The sequence below is a fragment of the Heterocephalus glaber genome, unplaced genomic scaffold (genome assembly GCF_053883595.1).
Source record: "Heterocephalus glaber isolate CG9 unplaced genomic scaffold, H.glaber_assembly_v1.0 deba00001481, whole genome shotgun sequence".
Classification (NCBI taxonomy): domain Eukaryota; kingdom Metazoa; phylum Chordata; class Mammalia; order Rodentia; family Bathyergidae; genus Heterocephalus; species Heterocephalus glaber.
Genome location: NW_028258317.1, coordinates 16,255,837 through 16,273,766, shown reverse-complemented (window position 1 = coordinate 16,273,766; position 17,930 = coordinate 16,255,837). Strand labels below are relative to the sequence as shown.

The 17,930-nt window shown below is 40.4% G+C and overlaps 1 protein-coding gene, 1 long non-coding RNA gene and 1 pseudogene across 5 annotated transcripts in view; 2 read left to right on the top strand and 1 right to left on the bottom strand.

Annotated features, from left to right (window-relative positions):
* The window catches only part of Gne (glucosamine (UDP-N-acetyl)-2-epimerase/N-acetylmannosamine kinase), a 55,392-nt gene extending 45,546 nt beyond the window's left edge, over positions 1-9,846 (bottom strand). For 2 of the 4 annotated variants that reach the window (XM_087183694.1, XM_087183699.1), the window contains exon 1: positions 9,674-9,846. In XM_087183694.1, the coding sequence (XP_087039820.1) occupies positions 9,674-9,724 (51 nt within the window). In that variant the 5' untranslated portion in view covers positions 9,725-9,846. The remainder of the gene's footprint in view (positions 1-9,673) is intronic. The other 2 variants (XM_004870102.4, XM_087183704.1) reach the window with 2 other exon arrangements.
* On the top strand, positions 8-15,819 carry LOC147825835 (uncharacterized). The gene is made up of 3 exons (XR_015440016.1): positions 8-359; positions 1,702-1,801; positions 10,570-15,819. It is a non-coding gene; the product is annotated as an uncharacterized LOC147825835 (long non-coding RNA).
* Positions 15,820-17,182: 1,363 nt separating this feature from the next.
* On the top strand, positions 17,183-17,615 carry LOC101701499 (transmembrane protein 126A pseudogene; annotated as a pseudogene).
* Positions 17,616-17,930: the final 315 nt, after the last annotated feature.

Sequence of the window (17,930 nt, the reverse complement as noted above, 5' to 3'; positions counted from 1 at the left end):
ATTTCCATCCCACCTCCTCGCCCCCTCCCTGCTGTTCTTGGGGTCGGGTGTTTGGCGGGCGCAGTCTTCCGTCTTTGTGGCACCGCCTCTCCGTGGAGTTGCTTGGTAACTTCTTGTGCCTTCTGAGGTGGTCTGTCCTCTAGAGACACGTCTTCCCAAGGGATAGTTGTTTTGGCCTTGCACCCAAGTTGGCATTTCTTATGCTTTCGATTTCCTCAATCACTTAATAGACCAGCACCAAAGCAATACTGTCCTGCAGCCCGTCAGGCCCAGAGTTGTCCCTGGAGTTAAACCTCGTCTACCCCGGCCGCGTCTGCTAGAAGGCTAGAGTGGAGGAGGTAGCCCAGTGTTACTGGCAGGTCAGCGTCGATTTCCACTGCGGGAAACCCCTAGTTAGGTCGAAGGTCCGGGGAGGTCCAGAGAGGCATGGCAGGAAAGGGCTCGCTCGAACAGCTCCTGCTGAATTTTGATGTTCTTTTTCAAATGCCCGGATCACCATTAATGGAAATTTGAGTTGATGACCCAAGATATTAAGTGGATTTTTACGACCATTAAAACGATTTACCACAGGTGAAACTAAATACTCTAATAGCTATTGAGGTTTTTTGCCTTTCTTGCCATAAAACTAATTTCAAGTCCCATCAAACTTTTGCAGTTCCTGATGTTTTTTTGTTTTTGTTTTTTGGTACCGGGGATCAAACTTGGGACCCTGCGCTTGCAAGGCAGGCGCTGGAACCACTGAGTCCCGGGCCCTCATGATATATTTCAATTAATGTGAAGCTCTAATTTGCAGAATACTTAAGAACAGTTTCCCATGCAGCTAGTTTGGAGTCACTAGACGGTCACATCGGCTCAAAGGTTCAGAAATTAAGGGGTTTTGTGCAAGGAAATGCCATCAGATTTCTTTTTAAAATATCATTTTGGCCCGAGTGGAAAATCGGTTGCTTGGGAGTCAAATTGGTGTCAGTGGAAACTCAAGTGGATAGACTTTTTTTTTTTGGAAGTAAATTTGATGAAACTTAATTGTGGATTAGAGATAAGGGAATGATAGAAAAGGAAGCAATCAGTGACTCGGGTTACTGTTGTTACTGACAGGTGATTGGATGTGTCATTTACTAACATGAGAAAGGCTGAGGAAATAACTGGGATTGGGAAGGAAAAGTGAAGTTTTAATTTGGGGCAGAATATGATTGAAATCCTATAAAATAGCCAAACGGTGTTTAATGTTTATTTTTTTAAATCTGGGTGCTGATGGCATAAATGTGTTTAGTTTGTAAAAATTTGAATTGTAAGCCAGGTGTGCTGGCACCTGCTTGTAACCCCAGAACTCTGATGGGCTGGCAAAAAAGTACTTACGGATTTGCAGTATAATAAAAATCTTATTTTTGTACAGATTACTTCTTTAGCTGAAATATAATTTAAAGGATTCAGAATATAAGGCATCTACCAAAGAATCCTGTATTTTATAAGAATATTTAATCAAACCTCATCAAAGAGGAAATGTTTCTGCAGTATTCCTGATACTCATCTGGTCACTTTGGGAATATTTTTTTGGCTGTTACTTGGATTTAATTACTATACTCTGCCACTCTGTAAACTGTACCCATGTATTAGTTGTCTACTATTCTAAACATTGTATCTACATTCACTCATTACTCATAACAAACTTGAGATATACATTCTGTCATCCCCATTTTATAGATCAGGAGACCAAAGCACAGAAGGCAAAGATGCCTAAGGTCAGCCCTTACACATCATGACAGAAACCTGTATCAAGTTGATCTTGGGCATCATTTTTGGGGTAAGTTGTTCCATTAGTTAAGAATCCACAGGCCTGGGGATTTAGCTCAGTGGTCTCGCCGCCTGCTGCACAAGCACAAGGACCCGAGTTCAATCCCCGGTACCTAAAAAAAAGAATCCATGTACCTCTTCTGTTATCCAGCTTAAATCTCTGAATTACACCAAAGTCCTAAGAGAATTTTAAATATAACTTCATTAAAATAAGATATAAATATATATGGCATTCTCCTGATCTACTAATTTAATAAAGCTTTCAAAAAAATAAAATGTGGGCTGGGAGTTTAACTCAGAGTAGTGTGCTTGTTTAACATGTGCAAGGACCTGGGTGTCAACCCCCAGCATTGAAAAAGAAACAAAGAAATTTTACTGTCTTTTGAAAAAATGATACCAATTTGTACAAGCTTTTTAAAAATAAATTTGTGCTGATATGTAGAATACCTAAGCAGATGTTGAATTTTGAATTTTCGCAAAAAAGGACTACTAGGCTAAAGGGAAAAAAAAAATTACCAGTGTACGTGGGCTGCCTACTCAAGAGCTGCCTATCCATGATCCAAGAAAAAAAACCTGGCACCAAAGCTGTGGTTAGTTAATTAACATAATGGTAATTAACTAAGTATGTTAAATTACTTCTCTGGGGCTTTTGGGCAGGGGCAAACAGGGTTGGCCATTGGATGTGAGACTACCACATCAAAAACATAGACACACCTGTGCTGTAACAGGACAGCTGGGCCATTGGGAGAGAATCTAGCACCTGACTTGTCCTGCATCTGAACAACTTTCGACTTTCAATCAATTTAAAATAAATCCTCTCGGTCTTAAGATGCCCTGTTCCTTGCAATCAGAAGATAATAACAACAAAACTGTAAATTAGGGAGATTTTTCCAACTGTTACTGTATTTTAATCCCAAACACCTACTCATTGATAATGCCTAGAGAACTATGTTGAAAATGACTAAGGCAAAGGAAGAGTTCAGTGGGAAAGAGTACTTTAAAGAACAATTGCCATTCTAAGCTGGATAGTTTAGTAAAAATCTCCGTTAGCTGTTCCTATCACCCTACTCTGTACCTCAGCCACAACACTTTTAACTGTCAGAGTGTCTAGTGTACAGAGGTTAAATACACCTTATAAACCAGATACCATAGCATAGGTCAGGTTGTTTACAGCCTCCTCACAACAGACTTGTTTCTGTTTCACTGAGTAGTCTTATGAGACTATACCATATAGGGGAAGAAGGTCTTTTCCCCTAGGAAAAAAAACATTTAAGGATTAAGATTACATTGGCTAAAATAATTCAGTAACATCCTAAACTGTATGTGTCAACTTCTGGTTCACAAAAGCATGAGAATAAAAGATATGTTTATAAATGTACTGATTAAAATAGTCAAGACTAGAAGAGAGATCTTTTTGAAGTTCACATTTCAGAATCATTTAATCAGTATTCATGCTACTCAACTAGTTTGCTTGCTTCTTGTCTTTTTTTTCTTCTCCTCTCCTTCTCTCTCCCTCTCCTTCCTTCCTTCCTTCCTTTCTTTCTTTCTTTTTCTTTCTTTCTTTCCTTTCTCTCTCCTTCCTTCTCTATCTCTCTCTCTGTCTCTGTCTCTCTCTGTCTCTTGTCTGTCTCTCTCAGTACTCGGGTTGAACCTAGGGCCTTCACTGTGTTACATCCCTACCCCAGTCCATCTCCTCCTCTGTCCCTATTTTTTAGACTGAATCATACTAAGTCGCCCAGTTGGGACTTGAACATTTTTTTTTTGTACCCAGCATCGAACTCAGGACCATTTGCTTTCGAGGCAGGCATGGCACCACTGAGCTAAATCCCGGCCATCCCTAGAGATTTTTTTTTTCCAGTATCAGGAATCGAACTCAGGACCTTGAGCCTGCCAGGCAAGTGCAGTACTGCTGAGCTATATCCCTGGCCCAGGACTTGAACTTTTTGAAAATTTCTGGGGTTATGGGTTTGTGTTACTAACCCCAGCCCCAGTCAGCTTTTTAGAGCACCTGTGGTGAGCTATCTCCATGTTAGCTTTCTCAAATGTAGAATAAAGGTACAAATAAATACAACTTTGCATTTGTTTTTGTGAAATATTGACCTTTATTGGGATTTTAAACTATATTATTTCTGTATGGACTATGAGATAAATTATTTTATTGTCTGGCTGTTAGGGAAATGATATAAGCCAGAGAGCACACAATCATCCCTTACTAATAGAAGTTCAGAAAGCTTAATTGGCACAACTATTCCAGAAGGACTGGAAAAGTGTTAAAAACTAGTTTGCCTTTAACTTCAATTCTGTTATAAAAAGGTGGATCAGCACAATTATGTTCTAAAATAGGTGCTTGGTAAAAGTTACATAGGAGGGGGCCAGGGATTTAGCTCAGTGGTGCCACTGCCTGCCTCACAAGTGCGCAGTCTCAAGTTCGATCCCCGGTACCAAAAAAAAAAAGTTACACAGGAGATACATTCTTTTCAACTTTAAAGGATCAACATCACTCAATAACAGCAAAAGGCCGTTGGAAAAATTTCATGATATCCCAACATAATAAGCTAAGGAAATAACCAAGGTTCTTGTCCAAAGCTCCTGAAGCTGAATAATAGTCCACATTTGGTAGTCAGCATGCAGCTAATGACTGAGGGGCCCCACATAGACATTCCTTGGGAATACTCAAGTAGGCTTTTTAATGCCTACATAAAGCAAGGTACACATATCTGTACATGCCTGGCATGTACCTATAGTCCCAGCTACTCGGGAGGCTGAGGCAGGAGACTAGATTGAGCCCAAGTGTTCAAAACCAACCTGAGTAACATAGCAAGACCCCATCACAAAACAATAACACCTTACCCAAATGCTTAAGACACCTCCAGATAGATATACATAATTAACATCTACAAAGCCTAATCAAGAACATAAGGCTTCAACCTCTCTGTTCTAATGTCTTTCATGCCCCTATTCTTGAATAAATCTAATTCTGCTTTTCAGATTATTTGTTTTTCTTCCTTACATCTCTTCCTACCCCTGAATGTGAGCATTCATGATTATGCTGCCCTTGGTTCTCTACATATACCGTTTGACAGAATTATATTCACTTTTTTTTGTTGTTTGTGTTGTTTTGGTTTTTTTGAGACAGGGTCTCACTATGTAGTTCAGATTTGCCTTGAACTCACTATAGAGCCCAGGTCAGCCTCAAACTCACGCGTTTGGTGATCCTACTGCCTCAGCCTACTGAGTGCTGGGATTACAGCCATGTAGCATCATACCAGCCAGAATTTTATTCATTCGTAAGTCTTTCACTTTGATTTCCATGTAAATAATTCCTTAGATTCTTGCTCCAGCCTGACTTTTTCTCCCAGCTCCAGGTCCACACCTCAAACTGCACATACAGAAAACTTAGTTCAGATTTTCCCTCTTGGGTTCCCTGTTACTTTTACTGGTACTACCCTGTCATGCTTTCATTCACACTGAAAATCATGGAGTTGAATTTTAATCTGTACTCTCTCTGACTTCTAACACCCAGTCTGCCAAATTCTTCAAAATGTTTCTTGCATCTGTTTTTTCCTTCTCATTCCTACAGTCTTTGTTTAGGTCTTCTGTATCATTTTATTTCTTTAATTCTGAGATGTCTATTTTTCCAATTATTTTATAAACCTAAAAATCAAGATTTATTTATAATCAATGTGTATATTTAATGTAGAGGGGTTTTTTTGGTTTTTTGGTACCAGGGATCAAACTCAGGACCTTGTGCTTTCGAGGAAGGCGCAGTGCCACTGAGCTAAATCCCCAGGCCCCATGTAGAGTTTTTTATTACAAAAAAATCAGTTATGTTAAACTGTCTCAAAAAATATATATGGCATCAAAGACCTAGATTACTGTTTCTACTTGCTCTCCATTCCCCACTTCCCCTGCTCTTCTAACTTGTCCTGTAATCTCCTTAAAAGACTGCTTTCATCAAGTATTTCTTCACTTAAGAAAAACCAGGAGAGGCAAGGTAGCACCTGCCTCTAATCTCAGCACTCAGGAGGCTGAAGCAGGAGGATTGCTATGAGTTCAAGGCCAGCCTGAACTACATAGCAAGACCCTGCCTCAAAAACCAAAACAAAAAAGGAAAGAAAGAAAAACCAGTAGTGCCTTTTTCTCTGCTGGATGAAGTATGCCTGCATCTCAAGTTTGCTATTTAAGGAACCTAATCTCTTGCTGATTTTACCAATATTATTCCCCTACCCACATCATTGGGTCTTGAACATTTTCTCTGTGCCATTGTTTATATCATTCCCCACAGAAGGCTATTTCCTATCTCTGCTACTTATGCCTTACTCAGGCTTCAGTCTTCTGTTCTGAAATGCAATCCAAACACTCCCAAAATAATCCTTCCTCCTCTGAATTCCTATAACACTTGGCTTAAGTATTTATTATTAATTATGTGGTGTCTTTGAATATATATGACTATAAAGTTATATATCTGATATACAAGGAATCAAAAAAAATCATATTATTCACCTCCCTATATATGACCTATTTCTTTAATCAGATCATAAATTCCTTGAAGTTAGCCCTGTTAAGTATGTCTGTCTGACTGTTCCTTGAATCATAAGAAACAGTCAATAAATGTTGAGTCAAAGGAGTACTACGTTATCCACCAAAGATTCACTGCCATCTCTATTCTTCTCTTCATGGCTAGCCCACATCACTTGTGTTCAGCTTCCTTCACAGACCATCCTCCAGCGTGTAGGCTTATGATCTTAGTACTACGATAGTGTTGTTCAGTCTTTATAATGAACCAAGAATAGAAGACCACAGTGAGTCGAAGAGTGAGGAGAAATGTAGTGGTGTTACAACATAGATGTTGGAAACAGGGCTTTTAATCAGGATCGAACTTGCTTGATTAGAAATACAGATGATGGGTTGGGTCAAGGAAGAAGTGACACCAGTTAGGAATAAGATTTCAGGAACTGGTGATAGCAGTGGGAATTAAGAGAGCCCAAAGAATGCTGAAAGAGAACAAACAGAATGTTGAAGCACAGATAACTGTGGCAGGATGATGAAAGAGAATGACTAAGGTTTTTGCTTCAAGCAACTAGTGATGCTAGGGCCAGGGATTTAGCTCAGTGGTTCCAGTGCCTTCCTCGAAAGTGCAAGGTCCCAAGTTCAGTCCTGGGTACCAAAAACCAAAAACCTAGTGATGCTGTTATATAAAATAGAAGAGAAGTGTATTTGGGCATAAACTGGAATAGATGAGAAGATATGAGTTCTAGTTTTGGATATGAGTTTGCAGCACTAGAAGATGTTTTCATGAGATTAAGAATCTGGAGAAGCCAGGCGTGGTGGAACAGGCCTGAAATCCCAGCACTCTGGGAGGCTGAGGCAGGAGGATGGAAACTTTAAGTCCAGCCTGGACAAGTTAGTGACTTAGCAAGACCTGGTCTCAAGATAAAAAAATTTAAAAGTAGGGAAGGGAGCTAGGGATGCAGTTCAGTGTGAAGGTACTAGGTTCAATCCCCAGTTTAAAAACAACAAAAACAAAAACAAAAATTGCATACTCACTGTTAGCCTGAGGCATCCAACTACATTTTGTATCCTATCCATTTCCTTCAATTTTTTTTTTGTCTCTGGTTACCAGCTTGCAATATTCTTATTTTTAGCCAATTTAGAACTCTTCTATAGTATAATCAGCCTATTGTAACTGAAGGTTCTGCATCTGTGGATTCAAGCAACTGAATCAAAATATTCAGAAAAAAATCCTGCATTTGTACTGAAATGTACAGGCTTTCTTCTTGTTTGTTATTCCCTAAATAATACAATATAACAACTGTTTACATAGTCTTTACATTGTATTAAGTGTTAGAAGTAATCTAGAGATTATTTAAAATATACAGGAAGATGTGTATGCAAATAATGATGGATGCAAATATGATGCCATTTTATATAAGGAATTTGAGCATCCACAGATTTCAGTATCCTTGGTGGGGTGGGAGGGATACCCAGGAACAGGTATATTTTACACATAGTAGTTGCCTAAGCTTTAGACAATAAGATTCTCAGAGAGAATTATTAAATTTTATAAGGTGTAAGTTTCTGTGGAAGCCCAGGGACTTCAGTCTACTGTACATTATGTTAAATGTTCAATGATGCTTGTCTGGCTGTGTTTTCTCTTCTGGCTCACTTGTTCCAAATGCCCACACACCCCTCTTTTCTGCCCTCTATCTTCATTTAACCCATTCTTTATATTGTTGGTCATTGCTTCATTCTTAAAACATTTTACTTCTGGGTTTCTAAGACACTTGATTTCCTGTCTACCTCCAACCTCTCTGGCTGCTATATTTCCTCATTGTAAAATGTTGTTATTTCCCAAAGTCTGTATTTAGCTTTTCTTATATCTCATTTTAGTATTCCTCCAGCTTGACTTCATTCACTTGTATGGCTTAACAAACATTTAAAATTATGCCTAATTCTGAATCTATGGCCCACTCTTCTCAGCCCAAACTCAACTGCTTATAGGACCAACTGCTTATAGGACAACTTTATTTGGATGTGCTCTGCAGGCCTTTCAGATCAGCTTGTTCAAAGTTTTCTTCTTTCCATACTCCTGGGCTTTCGCTTCTCTTCTGATTCTCAGAGAATGATTCTGTCATCTGCCCAGTAACCTGGGAGACATCTTTGACTTCTCCCTATCCTTTACTTCTCACATTCAGTATGCTGTGAAATCCTATCCGTTTTGCATTTTAAGAGAGAATTTTACTGCAGGAGAACACAGTGTAATTGAAGACAAAAAAGAAAAAAATTGAGAATGAGAACTGCATAAAGGGGAAACCGGGCTGACAGGAGAAATGTTTTGTTGAGGAATATTGGAAAATATAACTGGATTAAGAGACTAGACCCCATAGAGAATTTCAGGGTTGATGTGGTCATAGAAACCACCAAACATCAAGCAGCTGAATGAAATGATACATTCAAGCCACAGTTTTAAAGTCAGTCATATGAAAAATAGGTGGAGAAATTACTCAGAGTAACTGGCACCTTTGTGACTAGAGACAATGATTTCTTAGTAAATTTCATTGAAGACATGTCCAGAAAAAAACAACAACAACTTAGAAGTTCCAACTAGAAGCTGAGAAATCTGACCTTGAATTTAAATTTAAGTAATACTTAAAAATGAAAACAATATATTCTCATTTTAAAAAGCAAACTGAAATTCTGTTACTGCATAAGTAATATAGCTAGAAGCAAACTATGTTGAAAATAGCTTAGGAATGATATTATCTGATTGAAAAAGTCTGATAAGCCATTTCTTAATTGCAGATGATCTTTAAACTAAACTGTACACCTGAAATGTGCTGATGATTTCCTAAAACATCTGGATATCCATTAGCCTCAATAAATATTTAGATTATATAAACTATATTGATACATGGGGAAATTTTCTTTCATTTTGGCTTAAACACTAAGTAACTCAGAGTTATGTACCTCCTTTCCATGTGGTCAGTTAAACGGGGAAAAGGAGATATAAACTAGGTAGCCCTACATGCCATGTTTCAAAATCAAAGAAAAAATAGTTATAGTGAACATTGTAGTACCTTTTGGAGTTAAATTGTTTTTAAAGCAGGGGATTAAAAAAATAAAAGCAAACCCATTTTATCTGATGAGAGCATCAAGAATCTGGAGGAAAGAGTTTATTGTCAGCTTTCACTTTAAAAATGCACAACTGAGAAACAAATAGCAATAGTAGTATGACTAACCTGAGTTAGCAGTTAAAAAAAAATCTAAAAAATATTGGATATGATAGATTTAAAAACAAAGCTTTTCTCTTCCTCCTTATAATCCCCCCTTTCCTGATAGCAATGCCAATTACAAAGCTCTATGGAATTGCTCCATTACTTACATGAGGTCCTAGATAGCATGACTCCTTGGGAAGATACATGTTGGTTTCCATCTCGTAGCAGAAGCTTTGTATCCGGTGTGGTTTGAATTAAAGGGCAGAGCAGCTGCTTGTCCTTTTGGTTTAGTTGCCACAGAGCAGTCATTAATAAGCATCTGAATTCTAGACAATTTTAAGCTCCGCCTCTCTGAAAAGGAAGGAAAAACTGTGGCTCTGAATGCTTCCTCTGTTCCTGGACATCGCCTTGAAAGTAGGAGGACAGTTGGCACCTGAGTGTTACTTCCCTGTTTTTAACGTATCTTTCTACCCAATGATTTTTTTTTCTTCTACTAGAAAATTTTCCTTCTGAGTTTCTGAATATAAAAACAAACAAACAAAAAATCTATAATCAAAATCTCAATAGTCCTTTTCACAGACCAGTACTGTGGGACTGCATGATTCCAAAATCAATTATTCCCCTAGCCTCTATTGTACTTGTAAATTAATGGTTAAAATGTGCTTGTTAGTTCTGGGATAATAGAATCTGTAACGAAACAGAGTTCCTAAGTAAAATTGCTCAACTCCTTGTTTGTCCGGAGAACGAATGTTCCCGGGCCCACTACCTGTAGAACAATCCATCAGTGTGTCTGCTGACCATCAGTACGTGACGGTCGTGACCATTAGTGTGTATGTCTGCTGACCATCAGTACGTGACAGTCAACCACTAACCTTTGTTCCTTTTTTTCGTAAATCTACATGTTAACCTCCCCCTCAACCCCCTATAAAACAGCCTCGGACTCTGAGCCAGTTGCCTCTCTGAGCTATTTTGCTTTGGGAGTGCCATCTGGCCAGACTAATAAAGATCTGTTTTATTTTCCAACTTGTCCGGTGTGTTCCTTCCCGGGTGTTCATCACTGCAGTCAGCTCCTCGGAGTGTTTGGTAAGGCCCTTGGTCTTACATTTTGGAGGCCCCAGCGAGATCCCTGGGTAAGGAACCCTGGTTCAGCTGAGACTCTGCGGCAGGATCCAGCAGGAGACTCATAGGCACAGACCTCAGAAAAACCTCCGGAGGTAAGTTTTTGGCCAGTTGCAACCGTTTGTTGTTGGGAGTGAGGTGGCTGATGAGCCAGTAAGCCTCCCCTAACCCCAAGGTTCCTGACGAGGAACAAGGGAAGATTTAGTTTTGGTTCTGTTGTGGTGCCTGTTCATCTTGTTCGTCATATGTTAATGTCCTGTCCGTTTTGTGTTTACTTCTTTTCCAAACCATCAAGGGCAGAGATGGGAGGATCCGGCTCCAAGAATACTCCGTTGGATTGTTTTCTCACTAATTTTAAATTGGCTTTTTCCCCGAGCAGGAGGACGAATATGGGGTTAAATTTTCTCGTGGAAAACTTCGCTCCCTGTGTCAATTGGAGTGGCCGGCCTTTGGAGTTGGATGGTCAGCAGAGGGCTCCTTTGATCCGAGCCTCTGCCAGGCGGTATGGAAAAAGGTCACTGGACACCCTAGCCATCCTGATCAGTTTCCATATATAAATATCTGGGTTCAGGCTTGTCAGGAGCCTCCAGCTTGGTTGCAACATTGTTCCCTACAAACAAGCTCTCGCATTTTGGTTATGACCCCAAGTAAACCCCAAGAGGCAAAAGCCCGAGCTCCCAAGCTGGTGCTCTCGCAAGATCCTGACCCCTTAGATCTTGAAATAAGACCTCCACCTTATGTGGAGCCATCATCCTCATCTGATAAAATCGGCCCCAGATCTCGGAACCCCTTCTATCCTCCTCTTCCTGAAGAAGAAAAGTGTCCAGATTCTGTAACCTCCCCTTCTCACACATGAACAGGAGCTGCTTATGGTCCCAGCAGGGCTCCCACTGAAGGGACTAATTCAGTTCCTCTTCTGCCTCTTAGGGAAATAGAACAGGGTCATTATGTCTATATCCCTTTCTCTACCAGTGATTTGTATAATTGGAAACATCAAAATCCCCCTTTTTCAGAAAAACCCCAGGCTTTGATCTCCCTCCTAGAATCTGTGTTTCATACCCATGACCCAACCTGGGATGATTGCCAGCAACTTCTCCAAGCCATTTTTACCTCTGAAGAAAGAGAAAGAATTTGAGGACAGGCCATAAAATCGGTGTTAGGAGGATTAGAGGGCCCACTGGATGAACAACAGCGGGCCCATATTGAGGCGCAACTTCCATCCACCCATCCCCCATGGCAAGCTAATTCCTCAGGCGGGAGAGAAGCTCTCCACAACTACTGTCAGCATCTCCTAGCTGGCTTGAGGGGAGCCACTCGAAAGCCTACCAATCTGAGTAAGGTAAGCGAGGTCCTTCAAGGGCCTGAGGAATCCCCTTCTGCCTTTCTGGAGCATCTATTGGAAGCATACCGTACGTATACTCCAGTTGACCCAGATGCCCCTGCAAATCAACAGGCAATTAATTTGGCTTTTGTTACTCAGTCGGCCCCAGATATTAGAAAAAAAATTGCAGCAAATGGAGGGGTTTGAGGGAAAAAACAGGGAAAAGTTGATGAGTGTGACAATGAAGATGTTTAACAACAGGGATCCTTTTGAGGATAGAATGGCTAAAAAGATAGGGAAAGAGGAGGCTGACAGAATTGAGAGTATCCGCAATTCTCCAGATTCTGAAGCCAGGCTCAAAGAAACAGGTGCGAGAGTTCCTAGGGGCTATTGGCTATTGCAGGATTTGGATTCCTGGCTTTGCTGAGATTGCCAAACCCCTGCACGAGGCCACTGCGGGAGGAAATACACCCCTCGAATGGACTGAGGCTTGCCAGCAGGCATTTCAATTGCTTAAGACTGCACTTGCATTGGCACCAGCCCTGGTATTGCCAGACTTAAACAAGCCCTTTACCCTGTATGTGGCAGAGAAAAATGGGGTAGCTAAGGGAGTGATTACTCAGCTTTTGGGGCCATGGAAGCAGCCTGTGGCATACCTCTCAAAGAAGCTTGACCCAGTGGCCCGAGGGTGGCCTACTTGTTTGAGGACAGTAGCAGCAGCAGCTGCTTTAACCTGAGAGGCTGACAAATTGACCTTTGGACAGGATTTGACTTTGATCACTCCCCATGCCATTGAGCCCTTGCTGAATAGCTCACCTAGCAAATGGCTAATGCCAGACTGTTACAGTATCAAGGACTCTTGTTAGAACAGCCAAGCATTAAGTTTGCCACCACCGCTAGCCTCAATCTGGCTACTCTACTCCCAGAATCTGACAAACAAATGCCCATCCATGATTGTCTCGAGACTCTTGAAAATTTGAGGGCAGGGTGTCCGGACGTAACAGACCAAGCCCTACCCCACGCAGAGATAACTTTCTATACTGATGGGTGCAGTTTCGTTCTGGATGGTGTATGATATGCTGGAACAGCAGTGGTCAACCAGGACCAACAGGTAAAATGGGAACAGGGGCTGCCTCAAGGGACTTCAGCTCAGAGAGCTGAGCTGATTGCCTTGACCAAGGCTCTGGAATTAAAAAAAAAAAAAAGAGGATAAATATATTCACTGGTAGCCATTACATTTTTGCCACCACCCATGTACGTGGGGAAATTTATCAAAATGGACTGTTGACCTCTAAAAAAAAAAAAAAAATCAAAACTAAGACTGAGATATTGACATTACTACAAGCCATCTGGATGCCCAGAGAGGTTGCCATCATCCATTGCCATGGGCACCAGAAGGGGCTTCGCCCCGAAACAATTGGTACTAATGCTACTGACCAGGCAGCCAAACAAGCTGCCCAAAAATCAGTGGGGAGACAAATGGTTCTGCTTCCCATGCTGGTGCTCCCAGAGAAACCAGAATACACAGAGAAATTAAAAAAATGAACAGGAAACATTGGATTCGAGGAGAACATGGATGGTGGAAGACTAAAGATGAAAAGGTGGTGCTCCCAGCCGCTGTAGCAGATACATTGCTGCGAGAACTACATGAGTCCACCCACCTCGGCGAGAAAAGGATGATGGCTGCCCTGTGACCTCATTTCGTCAGTGAGGGATTAGCCCAAAAGGCCCAGGACATGGTGAGAGGGTGCCCCACCTGCCTCAAGGTAAATGCTAATCGGGTAACCGGGTCCCCAGGGGTCCGACACAGAGGACTAACTCCAGGAGAACATTGGGCATTGGACTTTACTGAAATGAAGCCTGGCATGTATGGGTACAAATACCTGCTAGTTTTTGTGGATACGTTTTGAGGATGGGTAGAAACATACCCCACTAAGAGGGAGACAGCTAAAGTAACAGTTAAAAAGCTCCTGACAGAAATAGTTCCCCGATTTGGTTTGCCCTTAGCTCTGGGGCCCGACAATGGTCCAGCCTTCATGGCCAAGATATCTAAATTAATTAGTAATATTCGTGGAATAAAGTGGAACCTACACTGTGCCTATAGGCCTCAAAGTTCAGGACAGAACAAATCAAACTTTAAAGGAGATTCTGACTAAATTATGCTTGGAGACTGAACTAGGTTGGGTAGAGCTTCTCCCTTTTGCCCTCCTCTGAACAAGGTGCACTCCCAAGCCTCCCCTCAATCTGTCCCCCTTCCAGATTATTTATGGGTGATCTCCCCCAATCATTCCATTAATAGATGTAGAATTAAAGGAAAAGTTTTCCCACCTTCGCCTCCTTAAATCCTTAAAAGCAGTTCATTAGCTTCAGTCAGAGCTACATGAGACATTACAAGAGGAAATGACTAGTCCAAATGAAAAACCTTTACAACCTTTACCCTATAAGCCGGGAGATTTGGTTTTTATTCACAGGTTTGATTCCAAGACCTTGGAACCTCATTAGAAAGGACTGGTTCCTATTGTCCTGTCAACTCCCTTGGCAGTAAAGGTGGCTGGACATTCTGCCTGGATACATCGCAACCATCTGAAAGCAGGACCCCCCGTGGATGTCAAAAAGGGCAAATGGAAGGTTATCAGCCAACTAGGCAACCAAAAGCTAAGATTGGAGCGGGTTGGAGATGTTTCGCCTTCATGATAATATTCTCTGGGACACTAACAGTATTGTCACCAAGAGGACTAGATCACACACACACAAAAAAAGTATGGATTCAATTGACAAACTCGCTTAATTTGTCTGAATTCTATCTAAATGTTGATGTAAATTTCCATCATGTATTGGGGACATGCCTCATGTCGTAAACCTAAAAATGCTGTCAAATTATATACACCCAAGGTAATTATGTCAAATAATACCCAATGTGCTATGTATGAAAATTGTACAACCAAATGTCTGAGGATAAAACGGTCGGAAGGGATGTCCTGCCATATAAAACAAAAAAAATTGTGTATAACAATTGCCATATCTCCCTGCCAATGGGATGGTTTTATACCTGTGAAGGAATAACCTTCAATTATATTCTGGCCAATTTAACCAAGAGTTACAAGAACAGAGACAGGCAATCTTAGATAATAGGGCAGTGATAGACTATTTGTTGCTCTTCCACCACCAAGGTTGTGAAAAAAAATAAAAAAATATGATAGTTCAAAATCAAAAAAAGGTAAAACAATTGAAAGACTTGGCTCAAAAAGTACATGGTGAGGATGGCGGAGATCTGTTTAAATGGCTAACTGAATGGCTGCTCAATTTACAATGGTTAAGACAACTATTCATTGCCATAATAATCATATGTATATGCTTATTATTATCATGCTGTTGTATACAATGGATGCCTACATTTATGTGTAAGATTACTTAGATTACAGAAAATCAGTGGGGAATGTGGGACTGCATGATTTCAAAATCAATTATTCCCCTAGCCTCTATTGTACTTGTAAATTAATGGTTAAAATGTGCTTGTTAGTTCTGGGATAATAGAATCTGTAACGAAACAGAGCTCCTAAGTAAAATTGCTTAACCCCTTGTTTGTCCGGAGAACGAATGTTCCCGGGTCCACTACCTGTAGAACAATCCATCAATGTGTCTGCTGACCATCAGTACGTGACGGTCATGACCATTAGTGTGTATGTCTGCTGACCATCAGTACGTGACAGTCGACCACTAACCTTTGTTCCTTTTTTTCATAAATCTACATGTTAACCTCCCCCTCAACCCCCTATAAAACAGCCTCGGACTCTGAGCCAGTTGCCTCTCTGAGCTATTTTGCTTTGGGAGTGCCATCTGGCCAGACTAATAAAGATCTGTTTTATTTTCCAACTTGTCTGGTGTGTTCCTTCCCGGGTGTTCGTCGCTGCAGTCAGCTCCTCGGAGCATTTGGTAAGGCCCTCAGTCTTACAGCACTGTACATTCAAAACATGTATTGATATATTACTTTAAGCAGAGAAATAAAGAGATTTAACTGGAGGATTTTTTAAAAGCCTCCTTAATAACCACAGACCTCAACATACAGTACTTAGGACCTTTAGTTTCATGAAATTAAAGGAAAATTGATATTGTTGCATTTTATCTAAGCTATATTAGAGTAGAAAACATGCTACATTTTATGAAAGATGCATCTTGTGTTTTTATGTTTGGAGCTCCTAAAGCCAGATTGGTGGCAAGGAAGATTGGCTGATCTGCTTGTTATCAGATACAACCTTCCATTCATTTACACACTTATCTACCATGCTTAGCCTTATCTGTCACACAACTTTACATTCCACCTAAGTAAAGCTATAATAAAAAGTAATCCACTTTTAAGAGGTATACTTCCATTTTTAAAAACGACTGAGATGGGAAGCATACAGACAAGAACAAGCTAGCACATTTTACTCAACTAGCGGAGGCTGGCACAAACTGAAGTGTATGATGTAGATTTAAAGAATCCCAAATAAAATACGGTGTTATTAGGTGTTACTAACAGTATCTGATAAGAATAATGCTTAATGACCAAATGATGTCTGTCTCAACAATAAGGCTGGTTCAGTTTTAGAAAATCATTTTATTCAAAAGGAAGAACTATATAAATTAGATTCTTAAAAAGCATTTGTGACATCCATTTCTGATTTTAAAAACACTAAAAAAGCAAAAGCCCTTTCTGAGCCCAGACAGGTGGCTCGTATCTATAATCCCAGCATTCAGGAGGCTAAAGCAGGAGGATCATGACTTTTTTTTTGAGACAGGGTCTCACTGTGTAGCCCAGGCTGGCTTCGAACTCACAGTAATCCTCCTGTCTCTGCCTCCCAAGTGCTGGGGTTACAGGTGAGCACCACCATGCCTAGCAAGGAGGATCATGACTTTGAGGCCAGCCTGGGCCATGTCGTGAGTTCAAGGCCAACACTACACAGGCAAACCCTTGTCTCAAAAACACCTAACTAAAAGACGGCTGCACCCTGGCAAGTGGACCAAAGGTTGCAGTAAACCTCGGGGTGGTGGAGGAAGAACGCGCGGGTAAGTCTAAGGCTTAAGAAGGAAAATCTTAAACCGGATGATACCATCAAGGAAAACTTAACTGATATCATAGCCAGAAAAATTAACCAACTTCCAGAAACAGACAGGAGTCCCCTTGAACATGGATCAACATATATTGGACTTAATTCTGCTTTCTGTGGTCTGATAGCAAACAGTCTTTATCGGCACACCTTGCATGTGACAAAGGCTCATATAGCTGCTGGCTTACCAATGGCAGTGATCCCATTTTTGTCAGCAAATGCCACTTATACAAGTTTTGTAAGTTTACCTCTGAGTACAGGTGATTTGAATTGTGAAACATACACCATGACACGAGCTGGACTGATAGGTTTAGTTTTTGGTGGTTTGTACCCTGCTTTCTTGGCTATACCTGTGAATGGTGCCCTAGCAGCCAGGTATCAATCAGCCCTGTTGCCAGAGAAAGGAAACATCTTAACATACTGGATTAGAATATCCAAGCCTATCTTTAGAAAGATGTTATTTCCCTTTTTACTTCAGACTGTATTTACAGCATACCTTGAGTCTAGACAATATAAACTACTTATAACAGCTCTTCAGTTACCCAAACCGGGCCTAGAAATTCACTGATTTTTAACCAAATATGTATGCAAAAATAAAAGTCAAAATAACCTGTCTCTAATGTTATAAATAAATAAATAAATAAATAAAAATAAAAAGTAAAAGCCCTTTCTATCATAGGATATTAGGAATCTTAGTTCAATAAAGAAAAATTATCAAAATCCATAGTAAATATTGTGTGTGATAGTGAAATAAAAATATTCTCATGTTATCACCGTCACTATTCACATTGCACTAAAGATTCAAACCAATATAATGAGATCAATATGTGATGTAAGTAAATATTGGAAAGAGTTAAAGCCATGCTATTTATAGATTGCAAGATTATCTACCTAAGT